This window comes from Dermacentor albipictus, chromosome 1 (assembly GCF_038994185.2).
Source record: "Dermacentor albipictus isolate Rhodes 1998 colony chromosome 1, USDA_Dalb.pri_finalv2, whole genome shotgun sequence".
Lineage (NCBI taxonomy): Eukaryota > Metazoa > Arthropoda > Arachnida > Ixodida > Ixodidae > Dermacentor > Dermacentor albipictus.
The window spans coordinates 507,231,702-507,255,160 of record NC_091821.1 but is presented as its reverse complement, the minus strand read 5'-3'; the positions used below and the strand labels follow the sequence as shown (position 1 = coordinate 507,255,160).

The following is a 23,459-nucleotide window of genomic DNA, read 5'->3' as shown; positions in this document are numbered from 1 at the left end:
GGATAAGAAAAGAGCAGATTGGGTGAGGGAAGAAACGCGAGTGACTGATATCTTAGTTGAAATCAAGAAAAAGAAATGGGCATGGGCTGGACATGTAATGAGGAGGGAAGATAACCGATGGTCATTAAGGGTTACGGACTGGATTCCAAGGGAAGGGAAGCGTAGCAGAGTGCGGCAGAAAGTTAGGTGGGCGGATGAGATTAAGAAGTTTGCAGGGACAACTTGGCCACAATAAGTACATGGCCGGGGTAGTTGGAGAAGTATGGGAGAGGCCTTTGCCCTGCAGTGGGCGTAATGAGGCTGATGATGATGATGATGATGATGAAAACTGTAGCAGCGCGATCTCGTAATTGACGTCATTAACTTGACGTAGGACTTCATATTGCCCTGTGTAGAGAGAGAGGAGCTTCAGGGAGAGGCCGATCCAACGACATGGTGACCAAACCAGCACCCAAGCACCTGGGGCGAAGTGAACATAGCGATGGCACCGGTCTTAACGCTCTTTTTGGAGATGCTGCGAGGCGAATAAGCGAGATCGGGCGATTTGACGCGCCATGTGAGCGTGATCGATGACTTCACCAGCGTACTCAGTTGCAGCACGTGGCACAGAAAGTAGGATAGTGTCAAACGGCAATGTGGGGTCACGACCATACAAAAGATAAAAGGGTGAATATCCTGCGGCGTCATGTCGGGACGAGTTATACGCCAATGTCACGTAGGCCAGCGTGACATCCTAGTCGCGGTGATCGTTGGAAACGTACATTGACAGCATCTCTATGAGTGTTCGCTTGAGACCTTCCGTAAGACCGTTCGTTTGTGGGTGGTAGGCGGTAGACAGCTTGCGCTCAGTGGCACGAGAGCGGAGGAGGTCGTCCACAACTTGAGACAGGAACGAGCGGCCGCGGTCTGTGAGTAACTTTCGAGGTGCACCGTGCTGGAGAATGACGTCGTGAAAGAAGAAATCGGAGACGTCTGTTGCGCGACTAGCCGCCAACGAATTTGTTATCACGTAGCGCGTCGCGTAATCAGTAGCGACGGCGATCCACTCATTCCCTCTAGTGGTCGATCTTCGGAAAGGACCAAGAAGGTCAAGGCGTACACGAAAGAACGGTTCAGAGGGAACTTCAGTTGAATGGAGTCGTCCGACAGGTGTCAGGGGAGGTTTCTTCCGGCACTGACACAATTCGCAAGTTGCGACATAACGCCGCATAAAGCGGTAGATACCCAGCCCGAAGAACCAGCGTCGTACGTGGTCGTATGTACGCAAAACTCCAAGGTGTCCCGCCGTCGGTGCATCGTGAAGTTGTTCGAGAACGACGGATCGCAGATGACGAGGAAGGACAAGGAGCAATTTAGGGCCGTCAGGGCTGATATTGCGGCGGTAGAGGATGCCGTCGTGCAGCACGAACATGTGGCACGTGCCGTCGGTGCGGCCATATTGCACCCCGGCGATGATGGACTGTAAGGATGCGCCGCGTTGTTGTTGAGCGCGCGTGTTTGTCATGTCAGTCAAAGCCATCACGCAGGTCACCGGATCATGCGCAACAGGATCAGGAGGATCCGCGGGGTGACGCGAGAGGCAGTCAGCGTCCTTGTGCACACGTCCAGGCTTATAGTTGACAAGAAATGAAAGTTCCTGGAGCCGGAAAGCCCAGCGACCAAGCCGTCCTGTGGGGTCCCGGAGGGAAGACAGCCAGCAGAGGGCGTGGTGGTCTTTAACGACCAAAAACGTGCGGCCGTACAAATATGGCCGGAACTTTGCGACATACCAAAGTAAAGCCAAGCACTCCCGCTCGGTGATGGAGTAATTTCTCTCGGCAAGTGACAGCAGGCGGCTGCGTAAGCTATCACGCACTCGGTACCATTCTGTTGTTGGGCGAGAACAGCGCCGATGCCACGGACGCTTGCCTCAGTGTGGACTTCAGTCGGTGCAGACGGATAAAGTGGGCAAGTGTGGGAGGGTGGTCAGAACTCCGATGAGAGTGGCGAATGCGTGAGCCTGCTCCGGGCCCCATGAGAATGGCGTGTTCTTCTTTAGAAGATCTGTCAAAGGCCGAGCAACGTCAGCGAAGTTTTTGACGAAACGGCGAAAGTAAGAACACAGGCCGACAAAGCAGCGCACGTCAGAGGCAGAACGTGGCACACGGAAACGGGGAACGGCACGAAGTTTTTCCGGATCAGGTAGCACACCGGATGCGTCAACGAGGTGTTCCAACACGGTAATCTGACGGCGCCCGAATCGACACTTCGTGGAGTTCAGTTGAAGGCCGGCTTTTCGGAAGACCGCAAGAACTGCATCGAGTCGGGTAAGGTGGCTACCGAACGTGGGAGAAAAAAATTGGCAGTGGCTTAGCTTAGATATAGGTAGCGAAAGCTAAGGCATAGCATGGTAAGCTTTTGTTAATCGTGACTGCAAGTCCAGATTAGTCTGGTTGTCTAGCTATGTTGCGGCGTTTAGGCAGTCGTTCGGCGCGCTGTTCGTCTGTTTCCTGGGCGATTCGTTTCCTCTCGTTCCGATGTCGATTCCAGGCCTCCTCCTGCTTATCAGAATTGTCGCCAGCCATACTGCCGCCTCAACTGGGGTTGAGGCGCACGCGAGCTCTCCTTTTCAATCCTCCAACATGTTATCAGGCATGCGACGCAGCTGGCGAAGCGAGCGGAAGCGAGCGCAACGACGAGGAGCGCGGTGTGACGTCATACCACATGGCGGCGGCGGAAAGGCGCGGCGCTTCGCAGCGGCGGAACACCTGTGGCTCGGCGCTACTAGTGGCGCATGCACAGTAGTGACTAGGGGGTGAGAGAGAGAAAAAAAAATGGGCAGTGCCTTAGCTCGGATATGCCAGGATATACGTAGCGAAAGGTAAGGTTAGCCTTGCATGGTTAGCCTTGGTTAATCTTGATTGCAAGTCTTGGTTAGTCTGGTTGTCTAGCTATGTTACGGTGTTTAGCCAGTCGTTCGGCGCGCTGTTCGTCTGTTTGCTGGGCGATTTGTTTCCTCTTCATCTCGTTGCGATGTCGACTCCAGGCCTCCTCCTGCTTATCAGAATTGTCGCCGTCCATAGTGCCACCTAAACTGTGGTTGCAGCGCACGCAAGCTATACTTTTCAATCCTCCGACATTTATCAGGCATGCGACGCAGCTGGCGAAGCGAGCGGAGGCGAGTGCAATTAACGACGAGGAACGCGGTGGGGCGTCAAGTGCCGCCTCGGAGCACGGCCACGGCGAAATCGCAAGTTCGCGGCCAGTACAGCTTTCGCTTTAAAACAATAACGTCGTCAAGGTAACAAAGACAGGTGGTCCATTTGTAGCCTCGCAGCAGAGAGTTCGTCATACGTTCAAATGTCGCAGGAGCATTATATAGGTCAAAGGGCTTGACTTTGAACTGATATAAGCCATCCGGCAGGATGAAGGCCGTAACCATACTACACAATGGCCTTGTTAATTCGTGTTATGTAGCCCCTCTACGCTGTGCATTCCGTTAGTAAGGGCGATGGGAGCAAACAGGTACTATCTAGTGCCCGCTGTGACAATGGTGAACCGCAACTTTGTGCTAGCAAGCGTTACCACGATATAATGTGTACCTAGCTTCTCCCGGCTGCTGCCAATGACTCCATTTATTACCTGGTTCAGTTTCAGTGGTGCTCATTGGATACGAACAAGCAATATTATTTGACAGTAAAAGCTCTCGAGGAAGTGTTCTCAAGAACCCAATGAGTTTTTTAAACCATGAACTGCTTTTAGCTTCCGTTGTCAGTGACCTTCTGCTAAAAACCAGAGCCGTCATCCGGGCACTAAACTAGAACACCCGGGAAAGTTGGGAGAAGAAAGCGAGATCGTCCGGCCAACCAGTCAAAACTTTAAACTAATGCGGTCTCTGGCCGCCAACCCTTTGTACAAGACCACATTACATACGCTAGTTACTGCCCAAACTAGTTACAAATAATATTACTCGCGAGTTCTTCCTAATCTTTGTTCAGAAAATCAATCAAGCTATAACTTCTAATACGCTGAAGTTGCATTTGTCATTTACAATGGCGACGTTCAAACGGCAGATACAGGGCGCCATGCACTTCGCTATCACCTTATGGCGCTGAACACCAGCGGTTCGTAAGTTTCGCGGCGCGGGTTTCGCGTTGCCTCGAGAGCTGGCGCCACGCTGATTCAGGCACTTCTACCCGCCGCGGTGGCTTAGCAGTTATGGTGCCGCACGAGGTCGTTGGATCAAATACCGACCACGGCGGCCGCATTTTGATTGAGGTGAAATGCAAAAACGCCCCTGTCTTGTGCATTGGGGGCACGTTAAAGATCTCCTGGCGATCAAAATTATTTTGGAGGCCTCAGTAGCCTCATAATGAAATCATGCATTTGGCAAGTAAAACTCCAGTATTCAATTCATCTGCTAGCTGGGCAGTGTGCTCTGTCTCCCTGGCGTGTTTCGCTGCCTGTCCTGCGGCCTTCACCCGGTTTTTTTCTTCCAGCTGGGCAGCGTCTGTATAGATCAGTTCACAGTATCGCGTCGGTGCGGTGGAGTGTGCCGTTGCGAACATGCACTACACCAATTTTAAGATCGCGGCTAGTATCATCTCTGACCAATCTGCGTTGCCGGTTGCCATTTCATGATTACAGATCTACTCTCTATGACCGGTGAGGCAGCAATTCGTTTATTAATAACTTCTCCGTTTTGAAACAAAGCGACGAAATAACTACTCAAATTATTGTCGTTAGATATCACACTACCGCTTGCACCTGTAATCGTTCAGACGCACACTGCACAAAACAAGCAACGGTGTTCGATTCCTTAAAATAAGAACAAAAATGTGCTTAATAAAGGCACTTTTTTTTTGCGAAGGATCGGTACAGCAAGACCGAAATATCTGGGACGCCGGCTGCTCCCAGAGTGCTTCCACGGCGAAACGCTAACGTAACTCCTGCTTGGTGATGCCTACTTCGGTGAGTTGACTTACACTCATTCCTACGTCACGCAAGGCACGTGAGAGGAGTGGAGATGCGACGGAAAGATTTATTCTGAGATTGCTATGCTTTGACACGCACAAAACGAAAAAAAAAAATATCTAGCACAAATGTTGGAATCCATGTGAAGCGATTCTTTCGTGCAGCTCATTCGTGTGGCACAGAGAAAGACCAGAGCCTTTAAAATAAAGCGCATACCCCTGTGTGTGTGGTAGTGGCCGCCGCCTTCAACAGAGCGCGCATGACTTGGGAGGTCATCATCATGGTAGAGTCCATGCAGAAGGGAGACTCAAGGTCACCCGGCCGGACGTGGCAGTGCAAGCTGGGGGGGCTGAAAGCCACCTGCTTCTGCAGGTACTCCACCAGCTGGCCAGGAATGAAAAAGGACGAGCAGAATGACGAGGTGACCATTACGAACTCTGCTATGCTACAGCTACAGGTGCAGAAATATCTTTAAAGGTATGCAAGCTCTTCAAAGAAAGAAAGGACCCTTTTCTATCTCTAGCACGTGACCGGCTTCCCACACTTCCTTTTTTTTCACTCTCACCCACCTAATGCACCAGAAAAACTCGCTTCTTTGGCGCTCCCCGAAAGTGACGCATGACCTAGAACGCGCGGCTCCTCGGCATGACATTCGACATCAGCCGCCGCCAACCCAATCCGAGCTGCAAAAATGTCGGAGACGACTGCCTGAGACTTGTGTCATGTCCACTGACCAAAATGTGCAGACATCGTCTGCTTACGCAATATTTAAAGGTGGCTAATAAAAATTCAGGCAATTGCCAGCCCTTCAGCTTTGGTAAGATTGCTTCATTGTATGTATCGCATTTACTCGTGTAAGGACACTCGTCGTCTTAGTCCCGCACCCCCACTCTCGAGTGCAAAAAATTGGGGAAAAAATTTCTTTTGGTCTCACGCCCATTTGCCACGCGCCGGTAAATGGACGGATGGATGGATGGATGGATGGATGTTATGAGCGTCCCCTTTGGAACGGGGCGGTGGCTTGCGCCACCAAGCTCTTGCTACTATGCTGTCTAATATCCTACCTAGGTTAACCAATGAAAAAAAAACACTATGAACTACCACATCCAAATTTTCTGATACCCTATTGTGAACTGTGCTTTTGTACGTCTCCCTCCTTTGTCGTTTCCCTACTTTTCTTCCACCAATCCTCCAATCGCCTCTTACTGATGTCTATTGCGGACCTGTTTGCTTTACCACTGCTCCCGCTGAACCCAAGGGCTTCAAGGAGGCCAGTGGTGCCTAAATCGACCGCTGGATTCTGGACGTCTTCACATTCTAATAAAATATGCTCCGTCGTTTCCCTAGCTTTACCGCAGCAAGCACATGCTTCTTCTTCCTTCCTATATCTCGCTTTATAGGTGCGTGTTCTAAGGCATCCCGATCTCGCTTCGAAAAGTAATGAGCTTCCCTTTGAGTTATCATAAATGGTTTCTTTCCTAATTTCGTTTTTTCCCCTTAAGTAGTTACTCATGACAGGTTTCTTTTCCATTGCCGCCACCCATGAGATTAATTCAGCCTCTCTGACCTTCCGCTTGACCTTCTTTGTTGCTGTGTTGCCCACCCCACAGGCCGCATACTTGGTGGTAAGCTTCCTAGTTCTTTTCCTCCACTGTGAATCAATGTTTTGCCTGTACAGATACCTGAACACTCTCCCAGCCCATTTACTTTCCTCCATATTCCTCAGCCGTTCTTCATACTCAATTTTACTGCGAGCTTCCCTCACTTCAAAACTAGTCCAGCCCATATCCCCTTGCACAGCTTCATTTGTAGTCTTCCCGTGAGCGCCCAATGCGAGGCGACCCACTGACCTTTGGTTCCCGTCGAGTCCTGATTGTACCCCTGATTTAAAGCAAACAACCGCATTTCCAAAAGTAAGTCCTGGAACCATTACTCCTTTCCACATACCTCGGAGGACCTCGTACCTATTGTATCCCCATAGCGCTCTATGCTTCATTCACGGTTGGATGGATGGATGGATGATTGTGGCTCAACCCTTTGAATCGGGCGGCGGCGACGCGCGCCACCTAGCCTTTAATCGTTCTATATGCATGCATACCTATGTATTTACTCCTTTACTTTTGCGTTGATATTGTCCACCAATCAGATAGCCTCCGTTTAGTTATTTGTACCTGTTCAAAGTCTATTCTACTTTCACTGTCTTTGAAACCCAAGGCTTTGAATAGTTCCCCGTTAGATTGAACTGCAGGGTGAAGTTGTTTACAAGCAAGTATCAGGTGTTCCGCCGTTTCCTCCTCCTCTCTACACGCCTCGCATACCAAATCTATCTCCTGGTATCTGGCTCGGTACGTTTTAGTCCTCAGTGCACCTGTCCTGGCTTCGAACAACAATGAGCTTCCCTTAGAGTTATCGTAAATATTTTCTTTGGCTATTTCTTGCTTAAACGTCCTGTATGTCTCCAATGCCGATTTGGTTTGCATCTCTGTACTCCACATACCCCTCTCTGCCTCCTTAACCTTTTCCTTGACAGATGATTCCTTACTTGTCCCCCCGCTACTGCCCAATTATTTGCTTGTCAATTTTCTAGTTCGCTTCCTCCACCTCGTGTCAACATTCCTCGTGTATAAGTAACTGAAAACCTTCCTAGCCCACCGAATTTCCCCCATTTTTCTCAATCGCTCCTCAAAGGCTATCTTGCTACTAGCCTCTCTGCCCTCGAAAGAAGACCATCCCAGATCCCCCTGCACTCCAAGATTTGGTGTCTTGCCATGTGCTCCCAGAGCGAGCCTACCCACCCCACGTTGCCTAATTTCCAACTGTTGTCGGGTCTCTGTTCTAATACATAGAACCGCATTGGCAAAAGTCAGCCCTGGTACCATTACCCCCTTCCATATCCCTCGTACTACCTCGTACCTATTGTAGTTCCACAGTGCCCTACTCTTCATAATCGCTGCACTTCTGTTACCTTTAGTCGTTAGATATTTTTCGTACTCTGTCAGATACTCAATGCCATTATTTATCCACACCCCAAGGTACTTGTATTTATCGACTATCTCCAGCGTGGCCTCCTGTATCTTATGCTCGCTGCAACTGTTATCATTAAAAATCATGACTGCTGATTTTTCTTTGCTAAACTTCAAGCCTAATCTGTCTCCTTCTGTACCACATATGTCCATTAATTCCTGCAGATCTTCTGCATTGTCAGCCATTAATACAATATCATCCGCGTACATCAGTCCTGGTAATGAGTGTTCAATCAATTTTCCTTGCTTGAGAAATGATAGGTTGAAGCCGAGTCCGCTTTGCTGTATTTTGGCCTCTAGACCTTGTAGGTACAGCATAAACATCAGAGGCGACAATGGGCACCCCTGCCTAAGCCCCCGCCGAATCATTACAGGCTCCGAAACCTGCTTTTCCCATTGTATAATCACCCGGTTACCTTTATAGATATCTTTTAAGAAATTGGTTACTCCATCTTGCACTCCTAAAGTTTCCAGAATGCCCCACAAGCCCTCTTGAAGTACACTGTCATAGGCTCCCTTGATGTCCAAAAAAGCCAGCCATAGGGGTCTGTGTTCCTTTTCAGCTATTTCAATGCACTGTGTTAGCGAGAACAGATTGTCTTCTAGCCTCCTATGCTTCCGGAACCCATTTTGTAGCTCTCCAAGTACCCCCTCGTTCTCTACCCATGCCTGCAGTCTGTCCTTTATAATCTGCATAACCACCCTGTAAACCACTGACGTCACTGTTATAGGCCGGTAGTTATTTATGTCAGCTTTGTCCCCCTTTCCCTTATATATCATTCTCATCCTACTTAGCCTCCATTCGTCAGGTACTTTACCATCCACTAGCATTTTGCTCACCACCTCCCTCAATGCTTTCTTAGATTTCGGGCCCAATTTCTTTATTAACATAATTGGAATACCATCGGGGCCTGCCGATGTGCTACTTGGTACCCTCTTCTCCGCCCTTTCCCACTCTTTTTGTCCAATCGAAAGCAGTGGGTTGACCGGGCTATCCCTCTCCGACGTACTGCATGTACCATTTGTCTGTTTTGTAAATTTTTCCCTCATCATGGTTCCTATATGCTCCATTGCCCCCTCTCCTTCTAACCGAGTACCTTGAGCTGTTACTATATACCTCTGCTCTAGGCTTGTCCTATTACCCAAGGAGTTCAGATGTTGCCAGAATTTCCTAGCTGCCTGTTTATCTTTTTTATTGCTTATTTTTGACATCCATTGGGACCCTTTTGTCTTGATTTTCTCGTTGATCAAATAAGATGCTTCCCTTTTGCATTTTATGTAGTTTACCCATTTCCTCTCTACTTCTGCTTCAGGTTCTCCCTTACTTTTGGAATACCTGTGTTCCCTGGAGGCTTCCTGACGTTTTTTTATGGCCTTCTTAACCTCTTCATCCCACTAGCTCTTGAGTTTTCGTATCCCTTGCCTTGTTTTCCTGACTCGCGCCTTACCTAGCAATACCGGTTTGCAATATAGTGAGCGCCATCTGGCGAACAACAGGCAAAGCTGCAGTGCTCTGCGTGCGAGAGTATGTGGTTAGAAAGCGAGTTTCGTTTCTCGGCTGCTGCCTGGCCTCTTCCGCGGCAACCGCGTGTGTTCATGGCATCAAAAATAATTGAAGACGCCGTCACTCCGTTCCAGTTTTCGTACATGTTATAGACCTCCGACTTCTTGAAGCGTACCACTCAAACTGATCGCGTGTGGCAATATCTGCTTTCTATAACTGCCACTATTCGCCAGGCTCATCGAGGCTCGGCCCTGAAGGACGATTACGTTAAAAATATCGTATATTTGGGGTTGCTGATGCCAGCACGGGACTGATGCGAGCGAAATACACTTCTTTAACAAAGAGCAGAGTGCGCGTCGTCGAAACACGCTGCCGATGTGTCGCCGAGTGTCCACACTTGGTTTCGCAGACTGGCCGCGCGCAGCGACCACCGTGCAAGGCGGCTAGCCTTATTTGCTCTTTGCTGCCGACAGAGTATAGAGAGAACTAACTCTGCGTTCATTTAACCGCGAGATAATCGTCCAGACGCTAAAATACTCACGAAAATAAACACTTTATGGCGCGCTCCGTTTTCATTACAAGCGCCGTCGGCTGATGCTTCGACAACCGGGAGCTAGGCCTGCCGGCTCGAGCAATCGGCGGCTCCCGACAAAGTCAGTGCGCCGAGCGTGATGTTCCGCTTAGGAGCGTTTATCCTACTAATATGGCCCATCTGGAACAAAGCAAAGCTTTACGGAGCTGTTTGACTTGTTACGACGGTCCTTTTTTCGCGCATGGCAAATACGGGAATGTCTCAAACGACGCACCGTTCTCTCGACTGTATACGCTCTAATTGCCATCGACGAAGACGGTAGGCCTTGCTCGCTGGCCGTGGGTGTCGCCGGTTACGAAGAAGCTTCTGCTAGTAATTGAACGCATAGTTTTTTGCGAGCTCTTCGACTCATGCATCAATATTAAAAGGCTAAATAAGAAATACATTTGGCTATCTGTACACCATCGGCAGAAAAGAGCAAACCAGCCGAATTCCGTCGCATGGTGGTCGCTGCGCGCTGCCTGTCGGTCGCACCAACTGCCCTCGAATGGTGTGTTTTGTTTACTTCAGTGACGTAGTACTAAGCGCTGATTGTCATATGAGGCGCACTTTCGACATCACTGTATAATATTTAGTATAATAACATGTCAGCGACAACTGAGTGACACCACTCCGCGTTCGCAAGCGCTGTCCGTTCTCGTCCCCCCATCCTGAGCTATCCCTATTCCGGCAAAATGCGGCTGCGTTTAAAGGTGTCTCGAAGCTTGCGGGCCGAAATTACCTCACAGCACTGGCATATGACAATTCAGTAGCAGCAAATAGCGCGATGAGAACCGGCTCTGCGAGGAGCGAGCAAGTTGTGTGCTGTGATGGCATCTCCGACCGTCGCATATCCATGCTGCTTTCCTCGCCGGATAGCTCTTCTCGGACGGAAACCGAAATAAACTCGTGCTCTGTTTGCTGGTGAAACACTTTGTGCACAATATGCAACACAACGAGCCGTCCTTTTCACGAAAATACCGCGATCATAACCACCACAAACCGTCGTCTCAAGGCGCGTTATAGCTGCGTTGGTTGTTCGTCTGCTTCTCGTGCCTAACCATGTAGAGGGCGCTCGTGACAACCGTGTTCGCGCATGCGCAACAGTATTTTTGCAAACCGTCAATTTCGTGCAAGCTGTTACTAGATGCAAGTCGCTGTCCTGCCCGCGATGACATTGTCATCGTCACCGTGCCACACACTCGGCACCAAACGGCAACTCTGGTAGCCGACTGTGACGAAGCGACGCAGATAAGTCCTAGGTGGCGGTTCTGGCAGGTGGCTTGCCGTTGCGGAAACTTGGCCTTTGAAATGTTTGCGCGAGTACTCCACAACCCGGATCAGGCGTCACATGACCTGCACGGGCTGCACGGATGGCCACATGCGAGAGGCGGAGTTTGGGCGGCCAGCCGCGGCAAGTATCCTCTGAACGCTACACCGATTTTCTGCCTGCGCTTACCTCACGGAGCGTGGTAATCTCGCGTGTGGGCGTGAAGCCAACAACGCTGCAAGCTGATGCTGCGCAGCAGAGCTTAAACTGACCGTGCAGTGGAGACGAGGGGCCGCCATGCGCGGTACCTGTAACCACGACAACCGACGAAGTGTGCGCATCGGAAGGGCGATTGCGGCCTCCGCCATCGTGAAATTTCAAGTAAATTTAATTTTATTGAAGCACAACACCGAGTAAACGTCGGTATACGAATTTTACACTGTGCAGTCGCTGAAAGCAAGAAAATCAATTTTACCGTCACAATTCGTTTTATTTTTCTCGGACTATCCGAGTGTTCGGGCATTTTAGCCACACTGTCTGCGTCGAAAAAATTGGTCAGCGACTTGTAAATGCGTTCACAGGCGGCCGCCAGTAGTTGTGTAATTTTGTATAGCAGTAAGAACGCAGCTCAAGACTTCAGTGAATGGCCAAGAACTGAACGATCCGAAAAAAAAAAAGATGTGCAGGCCTTACACGAGCAAGTACTCGCTGACAACCAAAGTGATGCGTTTTGGGTGTTCATTCTTCTCGAAGACATCGGAGCATATTGCTGTTCATAATCATTGTAGCCAACGTTGGTGCAGTTGGCGGCACCGACTGGTCGCGGCGGGGCGAGCACAGCGAATGCCGCTTCTCCGATGGCGTCGGTCGCCAGAACCGGCACAGACCGATCGCCGACGAGTGCTGCCTCTCCGGAAGCACCGCGCAGAAATTCCGTCGAGCAACCCGCTAGCTGTTGTCTTTTGAGCACCACGCGGTGTTTATAATGCACTGCTTTGTTTAGAAATGCGAAAGCAATCGGTATTCTAGTCGATATGCAAAGATCGCTTTCTTAGAAAAATGGCGTCCGAAATTCAGGTCACGTGACCTTGAACTCTGGGCCTACCGAAAGAGAACGCGCCCCAGCCGCCACGCTTTAAATAGAGATTAACGGAATAGTTCTGCGGAAACCCGCAATGTGGAGAAAAGTAAAATGTGAAAAATGAGACATCTATACCCAATCGTAGCAATTGCAACAAATGAAACCCAAACGGGTTCCTCGAAAGAAAAGCCTCGCAGTTGAAGAAAAATTCGTCTCGGATCAGGACGAATTTTTCTTCAACTGCGAGGCTCTTCTTTCGAGGAACCCGTTTGGGTTTCATTTGTAGCAATTTCTACGACTGGGCAGATGCCTAATTTCCCTTTTTTAATGACTTATAGTTTTTACGTTGAGCGTTCTTGCGACGCGCTTCGCTTCGTGTTGCCCCACAGGGAACCACAGAGAAGAGTGAGCCGTTTCAGTTGAGCGTTGAGCGTAGCGAAGCCGACCGTTCCGACATGCAGCGTCCTTTGACCAGCGCAGTGAGACAAAACTAAATAATACTTTGTAAATTCCACAGAATGAGATAATTATGTAGAATTTAATTGCTTATAAAACATCTAGACGCGCTCTTGTAACGCGTTAACGCCAAGTTTTTTTCTGAGCGAAAAGTAAGCATGATATTCGAGTGCCTTCCAGATCAAGTCTAATCCTCGCTGACAGCTGGGGCCAATGCGCTGGCAACGTGTTTAGTCTAGCGGTGCTATTTTATCCAGAAGCTGTTATTGAGCAGTGTCTTATACATAGATAACCGTTGCCTTCTGTCCACGTTTAAATCGTCGGAAATAGAAAATCTGCGGCGCTGCGAAGTGTTCAGTGCGCACACCACATCGCGCCCACGCTGCGAGGCGTTGAAACAGGTTCGCATACGCGCGGCTTCTCGCAACAATGCGGAAGCGCTTGTGCTGCGTAGTAGAGAACGAAGCTCCACTTAAATTTGCATGGTTGCACAGAAGGCAGCCTTCTTGGATTGAGAGCGGAAGGCAGCGGCGCTTAGGGTCGCTTGTAAGCGACCGCGTTTCTCGCTCTGCCATGGGCCGCTTGCGGATATAAGCGGGGGGCTCCCTCGCTATACTCAGTGGTTGAGCGGAGCAACAACGGTGCGCCGGTAATCCGTTGCCATGCTAGCACAGCGCAAATTCCGGGGACAAGATAGAAATACACACGCGGGGAAGTCAGCGCCATGGTTTTGTTTCTATTTTAACGCGACCGCGTTAAGGACCTCGTGTCGCAGAAAAGCCGGTGTCGGCCGCGTTGGCCATGAGCGAAAAATCCCGGAAGGCAATTCATAAATATAAACCACTCGCAAGATGGGCTGGCTGGGAATCGAACCAGGGTCTCCAGAGTGTGAGACGGAGACGCTACCACTGAGCCATCAGTTTTTTTTTATTACCTTGATTTCAACACCACTCAAACGCGTACAAAGTAGGTCACTTGGTGCAGAAAAATAATATTACATCACTTCGAGAGTCTGTACATATTTAAAAGGCACTCAAAGAGGATATCACATACACCAAAGTGTCAAGCTCCTCAAACCACTCTGGCGGTTCAATAATGTGCTTGAGGGCATCACGCGTGTACCTAAGACTTTCACTTAGGTGTTCCCTCGCAGACCTTTCATCTACGTAGGCATTCCTGACATTCATGCGCGTTTTCCACACGCTGCTCATACACAAAATCATTACCAAGTCAGCCGGCACTCCCCCTGTGTCTGCACACGGTAAGAACCGAATACCGAAAGGACTTAACGGCAGTTCTTTCTTGAGAGTTCGTTTGAGAACATCCCACAAGAAAACTGAGTCATGGCAATCCAAAAAGATGTGCTCAATAGTTTCAGGTTTCTTACATATGATGCAGTTAACAGACCATGGAACAAAGAAGCCCTTGCTTTGCAGCCATGGCTTCACAAGGCGAGTGCCCGAATGCAATTGAAGAAAGAAGGTTTTCGCTGAAGATCTAACCGGCATTTTTCTAACGCGTTTCAGCACATTGCGTTCAGGTCCTAAGTTATGCATCATACGGTAAACAGGATGCGGCAAGAAAACATCAACCAGATCACTATAAAGTTTCTTACGCGTCACTGAAGTAAAAAATTCATTCGAAAAATGCGCTTTCAGTAAAGAAAAGGACATTACAACTTCCCTCAGAAAGCCAATTGTTGTTCTAGTACGTTCATTTGCTGATGAGACAACCCACTCAGGCAAGGAAGAACTCAATCTCACTTTAATAACAGTACGCAGAACTATATCACTTTGGTCCCTTAAGAAAAAGAACCTACTAACAGTCTGTTTCAAAAACAAATGTGTTAATCGTAGTCCTCCGTTCTTCACCGAATGAAATAAGTTACACCAGCTAGTTCTCTCCCAAGTGGACCCCATATATATACCGCAAACACTGTGAAGTTTCTGCACCGAAATCCTTGCCATGCATAACACTAGTACATAATACACCTTTGTAACTAAAAACAAATGGCAAACACTAGCTCTTGAAAACGTCGAAAAAGTATGCCCGCCCCACTTTTCTGTCTGATCTTTAACTCTTTTTACTTCTTCGATCCAATGCACGGCACTGTCACGATAATGTTGTAATGGCACCCCAAGATATTTTCCAGGGGTAACTCTCCAGTTCATATTGCAAAAAAAAAAAAAAAAAAAACTCGGGTACCTGTGGCCAGCTGCCATGCCACAAACCTAGGCACTTAGTCCAGCTGACAACACTTCCAGTTGCGGCGCAAAAAGAAACAACCTCTTTCATAGTGTTATTCACCCTTTCTGTATCACGGCAAAAATTGCCACGTCATCTGCATAAGCCAGAACTCTAGTCTCAATTCCTGCGTAGATAAACCCACGAATAGATTGGCTCTTAATTATTTTCAAACAGAAAGGCTCTAAATACAAGGCAAATAAAAGAGGCGACAAGCAGCATCCTTGTTTTACTGATGATTCCACTTTTATACTTGCGCCTAATCTCCTATTAATTACTACGCAGTGCAATCTTTGTACACCATTCTTACTCCATCTGTTATCACTGCACCGGCTTTAACATGTTCTAAGATCAGAAATATGACATCATGGACGACTCTGTCAAAAGCCTTTTCAAGGTCAATTTGTATCATAGCGACTCTGCCCTCTCTGTCATCGCAGCATTCCAGTATGGTCCTTGCAGTATGTATATTCGAAAAGATCGATCTGCCTTTGATACCGCATGTCTGATGGGGGCCCACAAGTTCTTTTATAACGGTCTGCAGTCGTCGCACCAGTACTTTAGTGTAAACATTATAGTCCGTATTTGTCAAGCTTACTGGTCTGTAGGCTTCAACCGCCAAAAGTCGCGCACGATCTTTTACTTTAGGAATTAAAATAACGTGCGATGTCCAAAAAGAAGGAGGTGCTTCCTTATTCTCGTACATCTCCCTTATCACGCGATGTAATGCTACAGCCATTCCACTTTTAAATCTCTTATAGAAAGCCCCTCCCAGACCATCAGGCCCCGGCGACTTACCGGGAGTAAGTTCGTCAATCGCATCCTCAACTTCTGAAAGGCTTACTGGTCTGTCGAACGCTTCACAGACCTTGTCTGATAATGTTGGCATTAATGGCAAGAAGTCAGTTCTAAACCTTTCGATATCACATGTATTTTTCCCCATCAAACTTTCATAATAAGACCCAAATGCGTGCTCAATTATTCCAACATCACTAGTGACTTCCCCTTGATAACTTATTTATGTTATTTCTTTGGAAACCGCGTGTTTCTTCGCGTCACTTATTGCTCGCTTGGTAGGCGTCTCCCCCATCCACAAACTCTCCGCCCTTGCCCTTAATACCGCACCCCTGTACTTTTCTTCATCCATGACTTCAAGTTCAGACTTAACTTCTTTGATTTCTTTCGAAAATAAGCCAGACGAAGAGCTTTCTGCGCTGAGCATATATTTTAGCTTAAGGTGTAATTCCTTCTCACGCTCTTTTTCTTTGTGATAGACTACGCATGCTCTTTCTGTCGCGGTGAATTTAACGTTTCTTTTGAAGAGTTCCCATTCTGCAATGAAGAACGCTGACGTAGTTATGCTGAGCAAATTTTCGAGCTTTTCTTGAACTGCCTTTTGAAAAACGTCGTCTTGCAAAAGCTTATCGCTTAGCTTCCATAAGTCCCAGCTGGATTTCGATGGTTTTTGTTTCTTTCCTATGGTTGACATAACGAGGCAATGATCGCTAAAACTAACATGTAACACTTGATAATTTGAAAATAACGGTACAAAGGTTAATGGAGCATAAATTCTATCTAGCCTGCCATGACACTGACCTTGATAGTGCGTATACATGGTATGGTTTTCACTTGACAACACATAACCAGAGTCTTCAAGCTCTTGTTGCCTTACAATAGAACTTAAAAGCAACGCACTTTTATCACAAACACTAGTCAACTTAGATTTATCTTCTGGAAAGCAAACAGAATTAAAATCACCCAGTAATATTACATGTTTTTCACAATTCAAGTACTGCTGAATATCACCAAAAAAAGACTTCCCGTTCCCGTGCTACGTTCGGAGCATAAACACATACAGCCCTCCAAGGCAGCTCTGAAAAAGTAAAATCGCAGAGGACCATTCTGCCATTTTCTGATGATGTGGCGCCTTCAACTACAGCAACACTGCTACGCAAAAGAATAAGGCAGCCCCCAGACCTACCCGCCGCATGACATACACTTAAGGTATATCTAGGGCGGAAAACGTTAACCATTTGCTCCGTGCATTCATCAGTGCATTCATCAGTTCTCATGAGCATTCATCAGTTGCAATTTTTGTTTCTTGAATGGCCAATAAGTCAATATTATTTTTATTTATTTATTTTTATTTATTTAAAAATACCTTACAGGCCTCAAAGTGAGGCATTGAGTAAGGGGGGCAGTACATAGAAAATACATTGAATACAAGGCATCTATAAACCGTATCTGTTGACAACCTACAACCAAAGTACAACTGAGATGAAAAAAGAATTATTTAGATCACGATTCACTAGGGAAAAGAAGAAACATAAAAAACATAATATAATAACAAGGAATAAATCACACAGATTTTTCAGTGAAGTCGTGTAATTAATAACAACACTAATGATGAAAAACAATGACAGAAAAGTTACGGACGCGACATTCCAACGAAACGGTAAACATAGCGACATAACAGCAATAATGCGAAAATAAGCTGTAAATATAGTGCAAGTATAGAAAGCATTGTGCGACAAACGTAAAACTTCACTTTTCGTTAGTCATGTATTCAGTCAAGGCATCACGGAATGAATCGTAGTTAGATTGGCTTGCAATGCTGTCAGGGAGCGAATTCCATATTCTGATAGCACGAGGAAGAGCAGAGCAATGGAATGCCTTTGTAGACCCGTAAAGACGGGCATAGCTGAAATGATTATGAAGCCTATGTGACGTGGAGTAGGGTCGTTTCAAGCATGCGGGTGTTCGAGTGGAGTGAAGGAATTTGTGGAACAGTGTTAAAAGGGCAATGTCTCGGCGAGTGCTCAAGGATTGTAATGAAAGTTTAAGTTTTATTTGTGTAACACTAGACCGGTAGCTGTAATCGTTTATGATGAAGCGGCTTGCTCTATTCTGGATCCGTTCTAGCGTTTCAATTAGGTATTTCTGGTGAGGGGACCAAATGGGAGATGCATACTCGAGCTTGGGACGAACGAGAGTTAGGTAGGCTAGCTTGCGAACGTTTGAAGGAACATTTCTTAAGTTGCGTCGCAAGTACCCCAACGATTGGGAGGCATTAGCTGAAATGGACGTGATATGGTCTGTCCAAGAAAGATTTGATGTGAATAGAACCCCTAGATACTTATATTGTGTAGCTGTTGTAACAGTGTAATTGTTAATATGGTAGGGATACTGTGAGGTTGCCGACTTCCGGGTAAAAGACATTACTTTGCATTTTGTGGTATTTAATGTCATTAGCCATTTATTGCACCAGTTATTGATTTGTTGAAGGTCTTGCTGAAGAATGAGATGATCATCTGAGTTTTTAATTGGGCGATAAATTATGCAGTCGTCGGCGAATATTCTGATGGTGGAGGACAAATTTTGAGGTAAGTCGTTAATAAATATTAGAAAAAGCAAGGGACCGAGGACGCTACCCTGTGGTACACCAGAAGAAACGTCTGTTACGGAGGAAGAGTAGTTATTTGCAATAGTAAACTGCTGACGATTAGACAGGAAATTTCGGAGCCATGACAAGGTCAGACAGTCTAATTTAAGTGCGGAGAGTTTTGATATTAGGCGACAATGTGCTACACGGTCGAATGCCTTCGAAAAATCAAGGAACAAGCAATCAATTTGTAAGTTATAATTTAAGTTAGTGTGTAGGTCTGCTGTAAATTCAAATAATTGTGTATCGCACGAGAGACCCTTCCTAAAGCCATGCTGATTATGAAAAAGGAAGTTGTTAGTCTCAAGATGTCTGTAAATATGCGAAGCGATAATGTGTTCAAGCAACTTGCAGGGAATGCATGTCAATGAAATGGGACGATAATTCTCACAGGAGTTCCTGTTGCCATTTTTAAATACAGGTATAACTTTCGCCATCTTCCAATCTGCGGGAAGGTGGCCTGTCGCAAGTGATTGTCTGAATATGTAAAAAAGAATTTTGCTAGATATTTCTACGGTATTCTTTAAAATCTTTGAGTTTATACCATCTATGCCACATGAAGAAGACATTTTAAGGTTATTTATGAGAGAAGAGAGGCCCTCCAAAGTGACCTCAATAGGTTCCATGTATTGGTAGCCTAATTCTGAAACAAAAGGTATATTTGAAGTGTTCTCTTGTGTAAATACAGAGCTGAAGAATGAATTAAAGACCTCCGAACATTCACTGGCTGGAATAGAAATATTGCTGCTGTTATGTAATGACAATTCATCTGATTCGTTGTTAGGCTTTATTATTTTCCAAAACTTGGCAGGATTGTTCTTAAGCAGCTCAGGAAGATCATTAGAAAAATATTTATCTTTAGCTTCGCCTAAAGCTGAGCAGTACGATTTCAGGTACGTTTTGTAATTCTGCCACGCTGCTGATGTGCGATCTCGATTAGCGATATTATACAAGCGTTTCTTCTTGTTCCTCATGCGATGAAGCTTTTTAGTAAACCAAGGGTGCAACTTATCGTTAGTTATATTAACGAGTGGAACATACTTGTCTACTAATGCGCACAGTGTATTTTTAAACATGAGCCAGTTTTCTTCAACGGATCTATCGTAAAATGATGGCCACATTGTGTTTTCGAAGAAAGTTTCAAATTCTGAGATTATTGTTCTATAATTGCCTTTATTGTAATCACGAATTTGTTTTGTCGTTTTGCCCGTAACCGGTGGCGTTGTGTTTATCGTTATTTGGAGCAAATGCTGGTCGCTGAAACCATCCAAATATTCTATGTGACCTATTGTTTCAGGTGCTGTACTAAGAATGAGGTCTAGAACATTGGCACCACGTGTGGGTTTCGTGACAGCTTGAAATAGATTAAAGTCTAACGACAAGTTGATGAATTCAGACGATATATGACAAGGAGATGATAAATTCGTCCAATCGATTAGTGGATAATTGAAATCCCCAAGAAGATAAATTAAATCAGCCGGGAAGAGTTCAATGGCTTTGTTGATTGTGTCGCGGAGAGCATTAATGAAAGAATTGTTAGAATCTGGTGCACGGTAACAATTACCTATTAGTATTCTAGAAGATGACATCGTGCAGGCCACCCAAACAATCTCGAGATCAGAATTAGTGTTGACTAAAAATGACGCAATGGTTTTCTTTACACCAATCAAGACACCACCTCCTCTTTTAATAGTGCGGTCACACCTATATATGTCGTACATGTTTGAAGATGAAAAGATTTCATTATTTGTTATTGCAGAATGCAGCCATGTCTCTGTGAAAGCGATAATGTCCGATTTGCTGTCTTCCAAGAAGGAAGAGATGACATCGCGCTTTGATAATATGCTTCGTATGTTGGCGTACGATAATGATAGCGAGGGTGAAGTCGGGGTTAGCTTTAGTACTTGGTGACTCTGTGCGCATGCTCCAAACCGTAGCTATCTATTCAGCGGGACAACTGCACTTGCAGAACCATCGTAGATATAAGTTCTCGATTCAATACGCAGCTTGTCCACTGAAAGCTTGAAAGCCTTATTCTGGGTTTTCGCAAATTCAATTAGCTTTTGTCTAGCACGTCGAGTTTCCGGTGAAAAATCTTCGCGAATGGAATATGACGTTCCCTTCAGTTTGTGTGCCGAAGAGAGAATGCGATCTTTGTCCTTAAAGACGGTCAGCTTGGCTATGATTGGTCTCCGTTTGTTCTCGCAGTATCTTCCCAACCGATGCACCCGCTCAAATTGTTGTTCACTTATTTTGATGCCCAGCTTATCCCCACAGAAGTCAATTATTTTTTGCTCCGACTTTATCCAGTCTTCTCTAGGGTTATCTTCCAAACCGAAGAAAACCAGATTCGAGCGTCGCAGCCTATTCTCGGAGTCATTACAGCGTGCCTTAATAACCGCCACCTGCTCAGACACCACGCGTACGGCGTCGGAATCTGTCCCAGCTTTAATTTTGCAATTTAACTCCATTGCCTTTTCCAAAGACACAATCTTATCGCTTAAGATCTTAATTTTGTCGTCAGCTTCCACTTGCTTCTCCCTGGCAGACTTCAAATCGGCTATCAGGGAAGCTTGACCCTCTTCAAGCCGGCGGATAGCATCTATAGCTTGGGCAAGTGAATCAGCTTCACCTTTTGTCATAGGGCCAGGATTAGATTCTATATCTCCCGAAAGCAACAGCAAAATAGCAGACAAGGAACGAAATTTGCAAGTAAACAGAGCCATCAAAAACTTCAATTTTTCAACAGACTGTGGTGGGCACGACACCGCCAACAAAGAGTAATTACTACTTCTAAAACAATGCGTAGCTTTCAGGTAACTAACCTGTAATAATAACCAGCGTGAGTGCGACATCTTGGATGCGATGTCGTGCCCGAAGTGGGAGCCAGCCAGCTGTCCTTTATATCCTGCCTCGGCCGCCGTGAACGCACGTGTAATCCCAGGTTGCCAGGTGGACCACTTGGATTCATCTGTAACTGGTGGGTGATGTGCTGAAGTTAGCAATCGTCGATGCGGATTGGCAGGCGGTAGCAGCAGGTCGGCAGGCGGTTGTCGATCCGGGCGAAGACGCATGGACGATACCATGAGCGTTATCGTAGCCTGTAATAATAACCAGCGTGAGTGCGACATCTTGGATGCGATGTCGTGCCCGAAGTGGGAGCCAGCCAGCTGTCCTTTATATCCTGCCTCGGCCGCCGTGAACGCACGTGTAATCCCAGGTTGCCAGGTGGACCACTTGGATTCATCTGTAACTGGTGGGTGATGTGCTGAAGTTAGCAATCGTCGATGCGGATTGGCAGGCGGTAGCAGCAGGTCGGCAGGCGGTTGTCGATCCGGGCGAAGACGCATGGACGATACCATGAGCGTTATCGTAGCCTGTAATAATAACCAGCGTGAGTGCGACATCTTGGATGCGATGTCGTGCCCCTATAGAATAAGAATACGGTTAACTTGGCATTGCCTTCTACGCCCGCTAAGTCCACGCACGTTCAACGTCGCGACACAGACCAGTCGAAAGATTAGCTGCCATATAACGGGAGAAGAATCTAAACCAATTACCGCACATCGTCCGTCGCACATCTGCTACGATGACTCCACGGCCTAGGGAGGCGGGCCGTGGTTTTCTGGACTTCAAAGTACAATGCCGACGGCCGACGCACATCCTGCCCACAAACCCAAGGTCCCCAGACCTCAACAACAATTTTTTCCTAACCCAGGAACGCCTCCGCTAGCGCGGAGGCGTCTGGGTCATAGAGTTTCTAAATAAATGCCTAGAGGGAAATGTGGCGCTAGTGTCTACGGGGGTTCTCATGAGCCCTGCCTCAACCTACATGGGAATGATGGGAAGTACAGGCTTCGGATTGACTTCAATCTTTAGACTAGTGGCGTTTGCTTGCGGCGCAGTAAACAAAGCTATACTCAAGTATTATAGCGTGAAATCTAATTTTATATCTGTAGTATATTATATAATGTACAAGACGCTACATAAACTTTGTATGACTTTGAGAGTGAAGCACGGTTTACTATGGTTCATCAACTGGTTACACCAGGGTATGCATTCGTGTGCAATTCTGTTCCTGATTTAATGCCAGAGAATAATTATTTATTTATTTTTGCAACATCAATAACAACCGTGCATGTACTTATATAAAAATGCTCATCAAGTATTTATGGAAATAAAAATGTTGTATTGTGAGAAAGTGTTGCGCCCTTGAGTGGAATGCTACAAGTGTCGTCTGCTACGACGCCTGCTCGCTGCAAACGCGAGTCTTTTCTCGCAGACGACAGGCACTTGCTTACTCTATCTCGCTCTTTCGAAAGGCTGCATCGGCTGTCACGATTGCTGAACGCCTTCACATACTTTTAAGCACATCTGCTGCAGTGCTAGCTAGGACGCTAGTGGCCTCCTATGAGTATGCTTCATCATATTGCTACGGGGTCGTATTCCCACTGACGAAGAGCCGCGCAGGAAGAAGACGAAGACGACGATTGGAAGCTAGCGCGGGCTGTTGCCTCTTGGTCAACTGCGGCGTATTGCCTTGTAAATATACTTGTAAATAGCTTTTCGTCGGTGTCTTCCTACGTAACATATTTGGTGGAGGTGGACGTTCCCTGTACCTCGTCACGGAGCTTCGCAGTGGACGGTCCGTCGAGCCTACCTTCATGGCTCCCGGCGACGCAAACCCGACTCCACCGGCTCCGACACCTGCTGCCACTTCGACGACCTACATCACCCTCTCCGCTCCCCGTGATCCTGGCGTATTCTCGGCAAAAGATGGGGAGGACGGCGAGGACTGGATCAGTCTTTACGAACACGTCAGCCGCAACAACCGGTGGGACCCAACTATCATGCTCGCCAACGTCGTCTTTTACCTCGGTGGCACCCCTCGCGTTTGGTATCGGACGCATGAAGA

The 23,459-nt window shown here is 47.0% G+C and overlaps 2 protein-coding genes across 5 annotated transcripts in view; both read right to left on the bottom strand.

Annotated features, from left to right (window-relative positions):
• Positions 1–23,459, bottom strand: part of LOC135907570 (uncharacterized) — a 136,942-nt gene that overhangs the window by 99,022 nt on the left and 14,461 nt on the right. The gene's annotated exons all lie outside the window — the stretch shown is intronic.
• LOC135907569 (uncharacterized) overlaps positions 1–23,459 on the bottom strand; it is a 51,432-nt gene that overhangs the window by 19,202 nt on the left and 8,771 nt on the right. Inside the window, exons 1-2 of one of the 3 annotated variants that reach the window (XM_065439252.1) lie at positions 21,370–21,957; positions 5,170–5,337 (exon numbers count right to left, since the gene is read on the bottom strand). The exons of 1 other annotated variant lie outside the window; for it this stretch is intronic. In XM_065439252.1, the coding sequence (XP_065295324.1) occupies positions 5,170–5,337; positions 21,370–21,951 (750 nt within the window). In that variant the 5' untranslated portion in view covers positions 21,952–21,957. Of the gene's footprint in view, positions 1–5,169; positions 5,338–21,369; positions 21,958–23,459 lie in introns of those variants that run through there. One more of the 3 variants, XM_065439251.1, reaches the window with a different exon arrangement.